We start from the raw sequence: 16,850 nt of genomic DNA, 5'->3' as shown, positions 1-16,850 counted from the left end.
GTTTCGCTACGGAACGTTACATTCCGATTTTTATGTACATGCTAACAAATTACGCGAATTTTCGCTTATACCAAATAGTTCAGCACGTCGATTAAAACATTAAATAATTACCTCAAACTATAAACGTGGGTCTTTCATGTCCGACGCATTTTTTACCGACTAAATTAAGATTGCCATAATGATTTATATATTAAAATTGTTGTGAAAATTAAGATACACTCGTAATTTTCTGACATTTTAGACATATTTTCTGTCGAGAACGAAATAAAGAAATGTTTAGAAGTTCTTAGCACCCTCTTGTAAAATCGAGCTGCACAGCTAAGAGGTTAAGAAAACCATAAAAGCGTAGAATTAAGAAAAGCGAGCGCGTAAAGCATCGCGAACAGCTTGTGTATCCGTACGATCAAATTTGATTCGGTGAAGGATAGCTGTCCAGGACCATAATTACTCGATTACGCGTCTTTCAAACACGGTTTAACGGTTCCGTGTTCCTTCGCGTTATTTATATTGGCCGGCGCCGCCGCGCACGATGCTTTATGACAAATAAAAAAGCCAGGACGGTCGATGAAACGGGACACGAGATAAATGAGCGATGGGGATTATAGTGAACGTGTGCGTAAACGCGGCATCTAAACGATTTTATTCCTCCCTGTCGCTGACCGTAAAATTAAACGGACCTGACATTAACCGGCATCTATGCCGAGTCTGGTTCCGGTTACGCGGGCTTTAAAAGCGAAAAATCGCGGGAGGGATAGGACAAAGACACTCCGCCGAAGGAAAATATCGAAACGGACCGGGGGAGAGACAGCAAAAAGAAACAGACGAGTCCCTCTTACAATTTCGCCGGGGCCATTCGCGCAAACGTGAAAGGAAAAAACCCGGGCGTTGCTAGCAGAAGGTATGCGTTTGATTTTTCGATGGAGTCTCCCGGATCGTATGGACGCACTCCGCTGGGGGATGACAATGGCGTCCCATGGGAGGGACTGGCCTACCAGCCACCCAGAAAACTACCCCTTCGTCCCCTAAACCTCTTCATCGTCTCGGTCCTCCTAATTGTTTCCTACGCGGTTTCTCCGTTCTCCAGATCCATCTCGGATAGAGATTATTCGCGTTTCGCCTCGCCCCTGTCTTTTTCACGCTGTCTTCCTGCCTCTCTCCATCACCAACACCCCTGAACATTTTCTCCAATTCGATGTCGATCATTCGCGAACATTTAGTCGTCCACTTTCGTCCTCCTTGCTGGAATCTTTCTCTAACAAACTCTTTTTGGACACTGTGCCTTGTTATCATCATTTCCAAAAATAGTCTCTTTTTAAAACGACGACAAATGCGTTTATTCTACAATATGTATATCCTTTCGATGGATAAAATCCACTCCACATATTAATTACAGTGGAACGTGGTTCAAGCAGTAAATATTAAAATGATGAAAAATATTGATTCTGTATTATTTTGGTACTTATGGATACATATTTTTCGCGCATCGAATCCATAATATCGTTTCCCTCGTTGTACGAAATTGTTCAATGGAAATGTCAAAAATTGTTGGTTTCATAAGACAACAGAAAAGAGCTAATCAACGAACTAGTTGCATCCAGGAGAAAAATTAATGGCTCTATACATAGCAACTCTGCTGTACAATTAGAGTTTCTAATCCATTATATGGCGACTGTTGTTCGAAGAACGTGGTATTTGACATTTTGGTAGACGGACAAGGCAGCCGCGATAGTGTGCGCAGCGTATAGGCGCCCCACTCGGTCCTAAAGGTCGAAGAACACGTGGTCGAGGGTTTAATCTAGAGAAATGCTGAATAATAGAGGCGAGTAGAAGAGGGCTTGCGATTGGCTTATGCAATATTCAGACTTAGTTTCCGGCCAAGTTCGCGTTCTAATTAAGTTCTCGACGTTGAAAAGCGCTAAGCACCTTGTCAACTGTTTAACTGCAATCCTCCCCCTGCTTTCAGATTCTTCCTTAAGTTCTTTCTCAAGTGCAACCAGAACTGCCTTAAGAATGCCGGCAACCCACGCGATATGAGGCGCTTCCAGGTGAGTCAACACTTAAATATTTTACGAGCTACACCTTCCGAGGAGTCTACTGTTAACCCTTAAATACATGCCCAATTACCCTTAAATGCATATTCTTAAATCAATTTCGAAACTTAAGGGGAGCAGAAAAGCAAACTGGTCATCTAAAAAATTTATTCCGAATGTAAAAAATCAGTCGAATGCTCCAGTAACAAAATTTAAGAAATATAAAGGGTGGATCTAACCGCTCCGGCCAGCGAAGAGCTCGCATTTTAAAATCTAATATTCGGAACTGAGTTATTCGACGTTGCGCGCGGTTCTGCAAATTCATGGCAAAATTTTCGGAAAACGGGCGCCGCAAAATTCGGTTATCATTCGAGTCACGACTCTTGAAATTATAGGAGAAGAGACACGAGGGGTTGCGGGTAGATCAGAACGTCGAAAGTCCCCGGCAATTGCGTGGCAGCGTATCACCGTGTTGGCTTGTCTGCGGATGCGTATCCGCCGCTCGGAGGCATTCTTTTTTAATTTCCAAAAGGAAAAGAAGTTCGTCGAGGAAACGAGCAATTTCTCGATGGTGGTCGGCTATCGTCGAAAGTTGAGATCCCCATCCAAGAGACGTAATCCAAGGGGTTGGCAATTAGCTCAGCGCGGCATCAACCCAACCCACCCCTATATCCGTTCACCCTTCCACCCCATCTCCGTATTACGGTTTCTCCTACTCACCGACAGCCATATCTCGCAAAAGATAGAATTAAAAAATAAATTACCAAAAACTTTTCTTGTCTTTCACCTTTCCTTCTATTTCTCGTCCTTTTGTCTCGCAATTTCTGCTTTGTCTATCTTGTGCGACCGAAAAATAAGCCGAGATCTTCTATAGTCATTAGACTGTGGATCTTTATGCAAAATTGAAATATTTGTGTAGCAATTTTCTCAACGCTGACCGTACCGTGTACATTATTTTACGAAAATTAAAAAACTAAATTTATATGTGATAATACATGTTACGTGCTTCTACTGGAAGCATCTTTGTAATTTCAATATTTATACAATAAAAAATGTGAAACCGGTTAGCGTTAAAACCTCTAATATCTTTTCAATTTTGTATATAACCTGTTAATTTTTGTTAGAAATGCATAAAATCCGCAGTCTAGTAATTAATCGCAAAAAGCCACACCTCACGCGATTTCATCTTAATCTGTATCTCGTGCGACGAACATTCTATAAATAAAATTACTTAAAACGTCGGCTTTTACAAAATATTTCGAGGTTATTCAAATTCAGCGAATCGTATCGTGTTCTATATAATGAGCAAATGAAATTGTAAATTGAATCGTCCTTGAAGATTTATCATCGCGCCCAGACAGTTAATCACACGAGCCCGTGAACGAGCAATGCAGCCTGATTCGCGGATTCGCGGCGTGCGAATATTCGCCATGTATTTCGTGACACTCGTAGCCCCCTCTATTTGCACGTATGATAGATACTATCATACAAATGTATGAATATAATCTCATTAAGGCTGAATCTTGGAATACAGCTACATCGTACACACGTATGAAGCGTCACGGCAGAAAATGTTTGTGTGGACCTATTTAAATATTTCACAACGATGCATGATTGCGTACGCGAATATATTCATTGGCCAACAAAACGCGGTCGCGCGGACTCAACGCCGGTTATGCACTTTCTCTTTCCGCGTTGTATTTCTCTTTGATAGCGCCGGGGTAAGAATCGTTGTAAAACTTTCGGCAAATTGAAACAAGCCCGTGTATTTAACCTCAAGTTTTTCGGACGCAAACAAGGGGACGATGATTTTCGGGGCAGAGAGCGAGTGAGAGGGAGAGAGAGAGAAAGTAGAAAGAACGTTTATAAAATCGGCCGGGAAGGTCGGTAAACGCCCGAAGTTTTGTCCTTTCGCGACTCCCGCCAACTTTCTTGGCTAGTTGGCCGTATTACCTAACGTAGTGCGAACTTGCAAGCTTGAGGAAAACCTGACGGTCCTTCGCCCGCTGCGAATTTTCGAGGCGGCTAAACCCACGCCGCTAAAATTTTAATTCGAAACTCCGAGTAATAAGCAATTCCTAAACAAATTCCGAGCCGTGATAACAACTTCATTTTGGTTCCCCTTCACCCGGGATTCCGGGCGAGCGCGTTTCGCGACAAAATTCCCCGCGAATTTTTATCAAAAATAACTGCGCCGAGGATCCTACGACAATGCTCGGCTTCGTTTCACAACTTCAATCAACAAATTCGTTCTTAATCTCGTGTTTTACACAAACAAATACATACAAAATTTTCGTAATTGCAATATAAGGCGTGAGGATTTAAGAGGACCACCTCATCGATTTCAATTGTCCTCGGAATATGTTGTAAAAGTCAAAATTTTTCTATAATCCCGTATTTTTCAGAAATAAATACATACAAAATTTTTGAAATTGCAATGTAAGAAATGTGCGTGAGGATTTAAAAACACACCTCATCGATTTCAATTGTCCTCGAAATACGTTGTAAAAGTCGACGTGCTCAGTAAATTTGTCCAACAGCTCACCTTTAGCTCACCTGTATTGTTTCAGAATTCTTGATTAGATTTTCTGCAATTTTCCTAGACCTGAATTGGTTGTTTAACATTTGAGTTTCTGAAATTGCTGACAATTGAATGCAGAACCCTCCTGAGTGAAATTATCGGCGTACGTGCGCCACATTATCGCGAAGCTGATTTCCACGAAAGTTTCATTTTTGAGCGAAATCTCACGTCGGCGAATTTCAACCTTCTGTAACAGGTGGTCATTTCCACGCAAGTAGGAGTAGAGGGACCACTACTGGCAGTCTCGGACAACATGTTCGTCCACAACAACAGCAAACATGGGCGCAGAGCGAAACGATTGGATCCCAGCGATCCCGGCGAGTACAACAGTGAGTCTCGAAAATTCTGAACATACACTTTATATAACACTTTGCGGCAGCATAATCGAGTGGTTAGCAACTTTCGATTGAATATCAATGCGCGTTGTGAGAAATGCGGAATTTTTGGGCGAATCGATCGGTGGATTTGTTGCAAAATTAACTATGAGCATAACGCGTGAGAGAGGGAATACTGTAACGCAGGATAATGGAGTATTAAACGATGCTTTTACTGCGGCTCAACAACAACTTTAATATTTATAATCAATTCATTTGGACACGGCATGAATGAATCATCCCGATTTTAATTTGTAACGATTTCGCGACCGCAATGGACAACTATATACTTGTAAAACAAAATGGAGGTTATTGCAAGAACTTCGAAGTCTCTTCTTTATTACTATAGTGCTATTTTATATGTGCAAAATAGAAAAAATACATTTAAATTACATTTTCTCCAGGACACTATCAATACATCACTTTCTACTTATTAAAATGATTAAACAAAGAGGAGCCTGCTTTCTAGAATCGATGCAGACAATTTTTATTTCGTAATATTCCTTAGAGTCAGTAAAATGTTTGCCTAGCACGAAGATCCGCAGTCTGTATGATAAGCAGTATGACAAAATGGTTCGATTCGAAGGATAGACATCGGTCGTCGTATTAAACACTTCGCGCCAGCGCGACGATAAGAAAAAATTGTTGTTGTCTCGTCGTAATGGAATTGTTAGAATCCTTGAACGAGGAGCGGGTACGGAGGAAACGCGGGGTTGGTTTCTTCGAGATCGGTATAACGACTCCTCGAGCCATAGTGGAGGGTAGAATCGTAAGAGGACGAGACAGGGCGTGCTCGGAGGATAGGATATAAGGAGTCATAGGGCAATTCAGCAAAGTTTGGCGTCGACCGCGCATACAAACGGCTGATATCGTGCGGCCACCCCTCAACTACGCGCGCCTCTTCTCTCTTTTCCCGGTGTGTTCTTCCTCTCCGTCCTTTCTTTCTTTCTGCGCAAAGGCAAGATGTAAATCAATGGGATGCGGGCAAACGGGGGTTCCGCCACGTTCTCTGTGCTTTCTTCCTTACTATTATTTCCTCCGTCCCTAGTCAAGCTCCTCTCCGCAGGTTCGAACCTTTCCTTCCACCTCTTCGCGTCTCTATTTTATCTCGTCGGGCAAAAACGAAGACCGAGGCGGAAAAGGCTCGCCAATCGGACCTACCCCCGCTATTCCCCCCTTCAGTACATCTCGTTGGTAAATGTTACATTCCCGGATTTTGCGTAAAACGATATCCAGCGATAGCATTCTCGTTTTCTTAGAACCCTTCGTAATTGTACAGTCGGATAGATCTTGGTTCTCTATGGCGAAAATTAATTTTCATGTCTTTTTTGTATCAACTTGAATTGTAAAATGAATTTCATACTCAATTGTAATTCTTGGAGTTAGAGATCACGTCATGTCAATAACATCACTGAATACATCTTAACATCGATTACAATATTAAAGAAAAACAATGATGATAAAAAGCCTAAAGAAAGTGATTTTAAATTTGAACACTACAAGAATGAAATCAATCTTATTATCATAAAGCAACATAATATTACGTGTAGTGCTCCGTAGTATTTGTAGCAGCATGTTCACTAGTCGATACTATGTAAATTAGGTACAAAAATATTTTGATATCGTGATAAATGATGGTTGCCATTGAAAAAGCAACATTTCAGTGAACCACAAATGATTCCTCCGGCGACAGAGTATTGAATATTCCGATAAATCGCTCGGGAGAAAGCAGCCCGGTCGTGAAACATGATTTTAATGAGCGCGGCGGTGGAGGAGAAAGCAAGTTTTTCTGGAGGAGAAGTTCCCGGTATTTACCGGGGTGAAACGAAGTTACATCCGCGATCCCACAGTGATCAGAGAGAATCGGACCGAACATGTTCGAGTACAACGGGGCTCCTCGACTTCGACGACGGTTTGGTGGTAAAAGAGGAGTTCGGGAGTAGAGAGTAGCACCCCTTACCGCTCAGTAATGGCACGGGGGATTTTATTTATTCCGGGTTGGTACGCTTGTTCCGGCCTCCTCTACTGAATCCCTCTTTCAACCCTCCCTCCCGTCCTCTCTTCCTCCTCCACCTACTATACTCCTTCCACTCCACCTCTTCCTACATTTCCGCCCCATACCATTTCGCTCGACAATTCTCTACCGGAGTGGTTGCCAACGTGGCCGCCTCTGTTTAACGACTTTCTTGTACATTGAACGCAATAAATACCTCTGTCCCATCGAAGAATCCCCATTTACACGAGGATCGCTACCCTTTAACCAACCTGCGTCTTCCTTACATCCCTTTCTTGCAAAACAGGGCCCGATAAAATACTATTAAGCCATACCAACATTTCATTTTTCACAGAACCTAGATCAAGTTCAAAAACATTTAAATTAAAGAAAATCAGAATTAAGTTACTAGGTTTGATGCTATGGTGTTCTTGTTAGGGGAAGATAAATTTCTAATAGTCAGCGTTTCATAGGGGTAGCTACAAGTTTGCCGCTAATCATAGATCCTTAAAAACTCATTAATCAAGTACGACTTGCAGTACCTACTGTCCCACAGTTGAGGGGGTGGTTTAATCATTTGACTGACTAATATTACCAATAGAAATGTCTGAATTGAAGTTCACTAGTATCAAACCAGCAGATTACATTTTATTGTTTTTATAATGCTTCGACAAAGTCAATTTTCAGTGGTCATGCGTTTTGTGTTTTTGTGGGGTGGTAGTTTTCGACTAGGTCGCAGACAAGGGGTGTTTCGAGCATTCGGGATTTAATAGGCGAGCAAGCAATCGAAGGTGGAAGCTGTTTGAGCATCACTGGGAGCAATATACCATGATGTCAGCCACTCTGCCGTGGCTCCGTTCTAGCAGGGTCGGTGCCGGGGGTGGCTTGGCTTCGCCGGGGTACAAAATGATATCATTGGGTTATAAATTCCAAGCAGAGACACCAACGGCCCGATCGCCCCCCTTCCTTCTTGTTACAACTCTTCTCCGGCCACTCCGACCCTCATTCTCTTCCTCCCGACACTCTTTCTCTCTTCCTCTCTCTCCCTCTCTCTCGTTCTCTTTCTACAAGGTTGACGTCTTTCTCCTTCATAGATTCTCTGTCGTCCTTCCTCTTTTGGAGGCTCTCTCATCCTCACGGCTTGAAGTTGCTCGCCACGGGAAATATATACCCACCACTCGCCCTCGACCAAATAAACAGAATATTCAGATAATTTTCCGTATCCCACCCCTCTAACTAACTGTCTCAGCACGGTGAGGGGAATTCGCGTAATTTCCCGACTCTTATTCGCGTGCAAGTCTTTTATGCGACGCGCGTGCGCCCGCGCACACCGCGTGTTATTGTTTCTCTGATTTCGCACGCCGGTCATGGTCGCGAAATCTTTGGCTAAGTTTCACGATCGTCAGAGCTGGGGAAAAATTTTATCGTAATAAAAATTTCGAATGAAGTGGGCTTTTTTCCAAATGGGTTTCAAACCCACTTTATTCGAAACTTTTATTTAGATAAAATTTTTGCGCAACTCTGGAGGTCGTTCCGCAAGAACGTTGCGGTGTTTCTCGTATGTGACGTTGTTCTTTGATTGTTCTCGACTATTTTGACTTCCACGAAAGTTTTTATTATGAGAACAAGAATTCGCATGAACACTTGCAGTCTAGTCGCCTCTAAGACAAACTTCAGTTCTGTAATTTCGGTCTCATCGAATGAACTACTTTGATTTTGTGAGATTTTGACTGTCTGTATAATGTCTAACCGACACTTTTATGTAATCAGGTCTCTACACTCCGGTTCCCCTTCAAACACCATGCATAAAGGCAATATCACCGAACGAAGGCTGGACGTCCGGAGGATCGACAGTGATAATCATAGGCGAAAATTTCTTCGATGGACTTCAAGTAGTGTTTGGGTCTATGTTGGTCTGGAGCGAGGTACATAATTTATTAATGAAACTACATATCAGAACATCGAGTCAATCGATTTCTCTAAGACAACAGTCTTTATTAAGTCGCTTAATTTCTCATTTTCAGCTAATCACACCTAACGCAATAAGGGTGCAAACTCCACCGAGGCAGATACCGGGCGTTGTCGAAGTCACACTGTCGTATAAGACTAAACAATTCTGCAAGGGGGCGCCTGGGAGATTTGTTTATGTGTGTGAGTATGATTGCGGAACACTGTGCAAGTTGGTTCAACAATATTGTTTCCATCCATGTCCGCTATACCTAAAGTCATCAAGAAATTTGCACATTTCGGGGTCGTTGATTAACATATTACTTTAAACTTAAACTGATCCCCAAAAATGGGGATGATCTATTTAGTTCCTACGGTTGATTCATTCAATTTGTGACAGACCATACTTCACATTTTATGGATTCCCGCTAAAGTAGTATCGTTTCCGCTAATCTTCCAGCGCTCAACGAGCCAACGATCGACTACGGCTTCCAAAGGTTACAAAAGCTGATTCCACGACACCCGGGCGACCCCGAGAAATTACCGAAGGAGATTATACTGAAGAGGGCGGCGGACCTCGCGGAAGCTTTGTACAGTATGCCCAGGAGTGGAAACGCGGGAATTACAGGTGCTCCCAGGAGTCCTGGTTCTGGCCACCCACCTGCGCCGCCCACATCTAGTTCGGCGACGGCGTTCAACTCGTACACAGGACAACTGGCAGTGACAGTGCAAGAAAACGGTAGTGCGGCGAAATGGACGGACGGTAAATATTCTAAGTTACTTCGTGTTCCACAGAAAATGGCAACCATGATGTCGCACGATCTTCGCTCTCCAAACCATAGCTTACCGAAGTTAGCACCGACAAACCTTAACTATGACGTTAACATTTCAGTTTCTGCTTACTTTTCTTCATCCTCATTCTCACTTTTGTAGACTCGTCCAATTTCATTTCACACTTAAAATCAACAGATTCTACTTCACGCATTTAAGTCCAATAGATCAATTTTCTAGAAATACATTTTGTCATAGGAACGAAACTGTTGTTCTTAAATTTTGAATATTATGTGGTGAAAAAGAAGGAACATCATTCAGCACTGATGAGAGTATCCAGTCACATTGGCAGCTTGCTATCATGCCCCACGTGTCCATTGGCAATCAATGTGTTAACTCTTCAGGGACGACGCTCAACTCCCAATATCTTTTCTCATCATTTGTGACTTTGACTTCCTCGTATTTCGCTGATCTCAACTCTAGAAATCTGTCTAGGAAGAAGTCCCCATATAAAAATTCTCAGCTCTAACAAGCAATAAGGACCATACTAAACAATCAGACACCTATTTAACAAATTTCGTGACTCTATCAGAGTTAATGCAGTGCAGTACCCGTCGAACCTGAAGAGTTGAACGAATCAACGTCAGTTAGGGTATCGATGCGTTCGCGTGTCGGCCAGTCGGTAGAAGGAGAGGCGAAAGCCCACGTGTCCGGTTTAAGGGTTAGGCAACAAGTTGCGCACAGAATGATGAAATACTGACGAGTTCGTCTGACGGGCAGGTTTCTATTTTTAGACGGTAGTTCCGTGACGACAGGAGCCAATGCTGGAGGCGGTGGTGGCGGAGGCGGTGGTGGCAGCGTCGGTGGCAGCGTCGGTGGGAACGTTGACGCCTATAGGCAAAGCAGTAGCGCGAGTCCACGCGGGGTTGTAACTGGAGGCGGTTATTGCGGAAGTTCGGCCAGCACACCCCACAGTCACAGCACCAATGGCAGTTACTCGGTTGCCAATCCCTACGCGGGTAGTCCAACACTTTACACTTCGCGTAAGTAACTCTCTTCACTACCCTCGAGAACATTGCCGATTCATCTTGTTGCTTCAACGTTTGTCAAACTGTGTCTGAAGTCAGTCTTTAGACGTTCTTCAACAAGCAACCTTTGCTATCGTGATGACACACTAGCATTAGAAATTACGAGACTTTACTTACTGTTGTTTATGTATTGTTTATTACTAGAGTACTTAAGGAGTTTCATCCTATAGAGTCGGATTCTGGTACTCGGGAAGTCCAGTCCATATTTATTGTATCGTTAGAGAATTGTAATTGTTCATGCTAAGTCAATGTTACCCCAACTATTTTAGTGATTTAAAGAAACTTAACCATGAGCCGTGGACTTTCAAGAATTATGAAATAATTTCCGGTAGGTGTGTTAAAGGACAAAATTTACAATGATGCGGAATGACAACCTGTAGAACCATAATCAGATTTTTATGACAATTTTGGACACAGTTTGGTAGTGCGATTTCGAGCGCATGCGTGTGCATGTGTACGTGTACACCGAGCCCTGACACGCAACAAAGCTTTCCCATGTTCTGTCGGCATCGCGTCCGAGTGCACGCACGTTTATGAGTTTTCCTTATGTGAAATTTTCGTTTTAGCGCACGAACAGTATGGCATTTTCTATACGTCTGGGGACGGGAGTGCGTTCGCCCCTGTAGTACGACCACCGACTACCTCAGTCCCACCGCACTGGTCCACACAGCACCACCTCGCCACAGCCGCCCAGTAACCGCTAACCGTCCACCATCACAACCACCATCATCACCACCACAACCACCCCATGCACTGCGATTAAAGAATTATGAGAAACATTCACAAGAGACGAGATTCGAGAATGTATGTACACACGTTCATTTACAAAACCGTTGATAACAGACCCCCGGTTCTCCTGCCTTCGATCGAGCCTGCCAATGCAAAAGTGCTGCAAGTCTAACCATTGAATAAAACACAGTAATATCAATGGATATTTGGTCTTACGCAACCACGCTATAAAATTATATCACTAGACTGAGGATCTTTATGCATTTAGGGCTTATGAAAATTTAAAAAGAATACCAGAATATGAAATTCGACGGAATTTAGTAAGATTTTTATTTGTTTTGGATCTACAAACGCTGTTCAATAGAAATTGAAAATTGCATAAATATCTACGGTCTATATAGCACAATTGTTTTATTTGATGACGATTAAACCATTGAGATGTGTTAAACAAAATATTGACGTACACCACTTTTGCATTACAATTATTGAACTGCGGATCCTTATGCACTTTACGAGAGTAAAACCAAAAGTTCATTTCTAGTGTCTAATAATGTGAATTGCAGGCTGCGAGATTTTCACACGATTAAATTAATAATATATATAGTAGTGTTTAACGACGTTTGCTTTCTATTGAGATCAATAGTGCAGTGTGTGGAATAAATCGTTAAAAAAATAAAGACCCTTGTACATCGTTACGATCACCACCACAAATGGAGGCGTTACAGAGACGACCGTTAGTATACCGTATATTGCCATTGATAGTTAAGAGAACCACTTAGCCGACGAGATTATTAGAGTGGCAGTTTGGTTGGCACGTGTCTGAACGACGCCCCTGAAATGCAGCTCGTTCTTCATCTTGCAATACGCACCGACCTCCGATCCGATACTGCGCGCAGTTCATTGAAGTCTCCGCAATCTGCAAGGTGACTCATCCAATCAGTGCATTAGCAAATAATGCATTGAACTAATTACAACAAAAATTGACACTTTATCCATATAACACCTTGTGAACGAAGAATATTAACTATAATAACTATGGGAAAATGAATTAGTGAATGAAAATTGCTTCCAGTGCAAAGGGTTAAGAAAGAGAATATATTTCTATCTGAAATCTGTTTGTTCCAATTGAAAATGTTTATTTTGCATAAAAATCAGCAGTGGCAACAAATTGCTGAAACAATCGAAGGCAAAGCTTGAATCGAAGCATACGTTGCATGCCCGTTAATTGTGTCCTCTGATTCTAATTCGTGGATTTTATGAGATGGCGAATTATACTAACGTATAACCGACAGTGGGTATGTTGCAGGACTAGGAGAGGTCGTCGGATCACCGTTCAACATGAATCCATTTATGTTGCCTACCTGCAGCCAAGGATACTCGAACACCGCCAGTCCGTTGCTCTCGTCTAGTAACAAATAGTGTTACGAGATGTAAGCTCCAACGGGAACATCAACAGTCTCCGTGTCTTCACGAAAGCGAGATTCACTGACGCCGGATGTTTCAGCGAATTCCGACGTTCCCCTAATCATTGTATTCGTAGTTGACAATCGCTTTCATGAGCCGGAGTCGATCCACGTTCACCCCCAATTATCGTATGGGGAAAAGAGACGCGTGGCCAAATTCTCGTCGGGGCTTCGCGATTGTGTTTTGGGAGTTATATCGAAACCAGTGCAAAAATCGATAACGCTTTATGATTAACGGATCGAATAAGTTAAGGAATGATACATATCGAAGAACACTTGTTTTTTGCATCTATCGACATAGTCGCTCGGATGGTGCACAGTATTTGTATCGAAGAATATGTTGGATCAGTTGTGTTCGAGTGCGAGGAGCAATCTATCGATCGTTGTCAATTCCCAGATATTATGTGAGCAAGTTTGTTGTAAAAAGTATGAACCCTTGAACACGAACTTTGTTTTATCCAAGAGGTCAATTATGATAACTAGACAGCGGATCTGCGTTCGACATTCGTCTCCAACAAACCGGAGACACGTAAAAATCAAATTCGTCTTTAAATAATTTTAATAAATCGAGAATAACGTGTTATGATATTTTTATATTCTTTCTATCTTTCCGAGACCCGCAGTCCAGTGACCAAAGTCTAGATGATTTCTTTGGATTTATCGGTGACCCTGCTCCACTGTCGGACGCTCCCAAAAGTTGCTAGCAGAGGTAAACACCAAGCCGAACGACTATAGTCCACTCGTGTCGCTCTGATGTTGTATCGAGCAAAGCGAGTAAAGCGTTTTTACGGATGTATTCGAGCCCATCCGGCATCTTCGTCTCCTCTCGCGACGAAAAACTTGCGACAGAATATTTTTGAAAGTGTTTTCCATCGATTTTGTAGCAAGGTGGTTCAACGATTCGCCTAACAAATCGAGAGCGTTCAGTAAAACGGGAGCAGTATACGTGTGTGAGCGGAGAGAGTTCACAAAAGGGTGTCGAGGGATTTTCGAACGAATCCGAGCAGAAAACTGTCAAGGGTCGAGGAACACGGGACACCGCTAGACGGACATATCGCTTATCACTGAATAACAGACATCATAGTTTTTAGAGAGCATTTTCGACTTTGAAATTTTAACTTCCTACCCGTACGTTTTAAGAAGACTAACCAATATCAGCTAGGTAGAGCGTATCGTCTAACGTGTAATTTGTAAATTTTCTTGTAAATACTGTTGCGATGTACAAAAATGAACGACAGAATTATTTCTAGGATGCCCAACGAAACGAATATTAACGGGATTGTAGGACGAAGAATTATTATATATAGGTGTACATAATTGTAGGAGCAATCGTAGCTTGAACTCCGTATAATTGTATGATTGTATGGCGGCGATCCACCCCTTTAACGTGCGGACTATACACGCGTATAGTCGGTGGAACGGGTATAAGTGCACCGTACAAGTACCTATTTTTCATTGATTTCATCGAGACAACAAAATGATTCATCGAACAAATTCCACCGATTTTACGTTCCCCGGTATTGCCCACGAATTGATTTCGCGATTGCACGCCTGATTTCTCCGACAGAGAGAAAGTTCGAATTTGTCAGGCCACGTTAAACGATGGATTGTACGTGAACAACTGTATAAAACGTATAATAGTTGATTCGAATTATTTCGACGAGCCGGCCCAAAAACGAATCTCACACCAAACGAATCTCACGAAAGTATACGAAGCATATATCAGACCTTGGAATCCATAATTAGTCCAGAGTTTTGCAGTGGATTACGAGAGCGTAGATCTATCATTTATCGGAACGAGTGTCGTTAAAAACTTGATTATTGTAAACAGTTCCTTTTTGCATATCGACTTGGCGAGCACCCTTGCGATTCGTTGCGATAGGGTGCAATCTTTGTCCAGGAGCCGCGAGCTCTGTGATCTTGTGATGTTGATTATAATATTGATTATCACTTTCGTTCGATCATGACATATTTTACATGACGCGTCGTTCGTGTACGCACGCGGATGCGCACTGACACGCACACGCGCGTACAGACACTCGTCGGTGTATATTAAAATAAATTCAACTTACATTTTTGAGAATTACACACGAGCCTCTCTGATTCCTTCATCCATCCCCAACGTCGTATATTTGCTACAATTTGAGCAGAGGTAGGTGAGAACATGTACTAAATAAATCAATTTCAGTGCTAATTAGCCAGCACTGTTCATTCCCAATGATTTTTAAGACGCAGTTTGAAGTTGCGATTTTGGAAAAATTTCTAACCCTTCAGTTTTATACACACTAGATTTTCTCAAACGAAATTATTTTATTTATCAAATAAAATAGACTGTTTTTATTATTCGCCATTTGAAACAATACTTTAATTCGCCATGATGATAAATAAATTAAGTCTTTGCGAACCCATGACTGTCGCTCTAGCAATTTTACTGTTCTATAACTGCGAATAATTGTAGAAGAGATTATTACTCGAAGAAGATATCAAACAAATTACTATAAATACAACACTGTTTCCTTCTTTTAATTCTTACACTTGATTCTTCAATATGCAAGTCCATTTTACTATGAAATAGATACATTCGAGCGATTGAAAAATAAATTATAAAATGTTCTTCGAGGGGTTAAGACTATAAACAAAATTTCATGGAACAGATTTTGTGATCTCGTACATGACTAGACCCAGCAGAACAGATCTCGATTTCGCGTCGATCTAAAAATGATTACGAGCACCTTCTGCTATAGTGCTCGTTCTCCCAGGAGAGGTCGCACAGTGGGATCAACAAATAGCGAAACAGGATCTTGAGAGCCAATCCTGAGCGATTAGTTCACATGGTGTCCTATTACCTCCAGCCGCCAAACGGTAGCGCACACGACGAGCGTTATTGTAAGGCTGTTTGTGTTATTAGATTTAGATTGGCCGGCACGTGGCATGCGGCATGACTGACACGTGCCCCATAGAAAACGTTACAACGTGGACACAATACGAAACCATTTTTCTTGCGATATTGATTTCCTCGTTTGTTCCTGCGAAAACATTCTACTTCATCACTGATTTGTCATCTGACTATTATTTTACGCGACGACTAATTAATGAAATTGAATTTTTTCTGGCATCAACCCCCCTCGTAATCAGTAGACATTGTTCGTAAATTGCACAGCTTTGTTTTCATACACGTTCAATGAACCAAAATAGAAACAAAAGCGAAGCACCTTCAGGCTGACCAACAAATTTGAAAAAGACTTAAACACTGAAACTAAGGATTAACTTTTGATGCACTAGAAAATTGTCCACACAAGAAGAATCCAAGGTTATTTTATAGAATCATACTATTACATATGAGAGAGAGAGAGAGAGAGAGAGAGAGAGAGAGAATGTATAATAAAATTGAAAAACCTTATGAGCACATACTACATACATAGAATATGTGGACCATAAAATTCTACATGCACAGGATAATACATGTATATGATATTTTATGAGTTATTGTTGTGTTTTTTCATGAGATGTGAAAACATGTTAACTACATATAAATTGCACATCCTATGCGATTGCGCAAATAACGGATTACTAGCCGGTACAGCTAATAAATAATTCATCCGTGTTGTCCTTGGAAAAATGGAGTCGGTTGAAAGTATAATGTAAAAAGGTTGTGGAACATACTGTGATCATGTTCAAGGTTCGCTACATAGATTTTGCACTTCAGTATACGTACTAATAGGCTTTTTCACTCACGTGTTCGAAGCCCCTTGCTGCAAACAACCCGCCCCTGCTACCCGCCAATCCGCCGCGAGCCGTCAGCTTAGTTTTCTTTCGGCACGTGCAATCACATAAAACAGTGCACGAGGTGTACCACACTCCATCTGATTGGAAT

The 16,850-nt window shown here is 42.0% G+C and overlaps 2 protein-coding genes across 7 annotated transcripts in view; one reads left to right on the top strand and one right to left on the bottom strand.

Annotated features, from left to right (window-relative positions):
* Kn (EBF transcription factor knot) overlaps nt 1-13,120 on the top strand; it is a 96,928-nt gene extending 83,808 nt beyond the window's left edge. Inside the window, exons 7-13 of one of the 4 annotated variants that reach the window (XM_076424543.1) lie at nt 1,964-2,045; nt 4,808-4,940; nt 8,749-8,903; nt 9,003-9,129; nt 9,386-9,688; nt 10,491-10,739; nt 12,820-13,120. In XM_076424543.1, coding sequence (XP_076280658.1) covers nt 1,964-2,045; nt 4,808-4,940; nt 8,749-8,903; nt 9,003-9,129; nt 9,386-9,688; nt 10,491-10,739; nt 12,820-12,932 — 1,162 coding nt within the window. In that variant the 3' untranslated portion in view covers nt 12,933-13,120. Of the gene's footprint in view, nt 1-1,963; nt 2,046-4,807; nt 4,941-8,748; nt 8,904-9,002; nt 9,130-9,385; nt 9,689-10,476; nt 10,740-11,350; nt 11,492-12,805 lie in introns of those variants that run through there. The other 3 variants (XM_076424544.1, XM_076424542.1, XM_076424545.1) reach the window with 3 other exon arrangements.
* Nucleotides 1-16,850, bottom strand: part of LOC143209196 (uncharacterized) — a 194,934-nt gene that overhangs the window by 175,214 nt on the left and 2,870 nt on the right. For 2 of the 3 annotated variants that reach the window (XR_013009061.1, XR_013009062.1), the window contains exon 3: nt 1-16,850. This exon is cut by the window's left edge. The gene's annotated coding sequence lies outside the window, so the exon portion shown is untranslated. The other variant, XM_076424547.1, reaches the window with a different exon arrangement.

This window comes from Lasioglossum baleicum, chromosome 5 (assembly GCF_051020765.1).
Source record: "Lasioglossum baleicum chromosome 5, iyLasBale1, whole genome shotgun sequence".
NCBI classification, from domain to species: Eukaryota; Metazoa; Arthropoda; class Insecta; order Hymenoptera; family Halictidae; genus Lasioglossum; species Lasioglossum baleicum.
The sequence above is the reverse complement of the archived record's forward strand: the minus strand, read 5'-3'. Positions and strand labels throughout refer to the sequence as shown.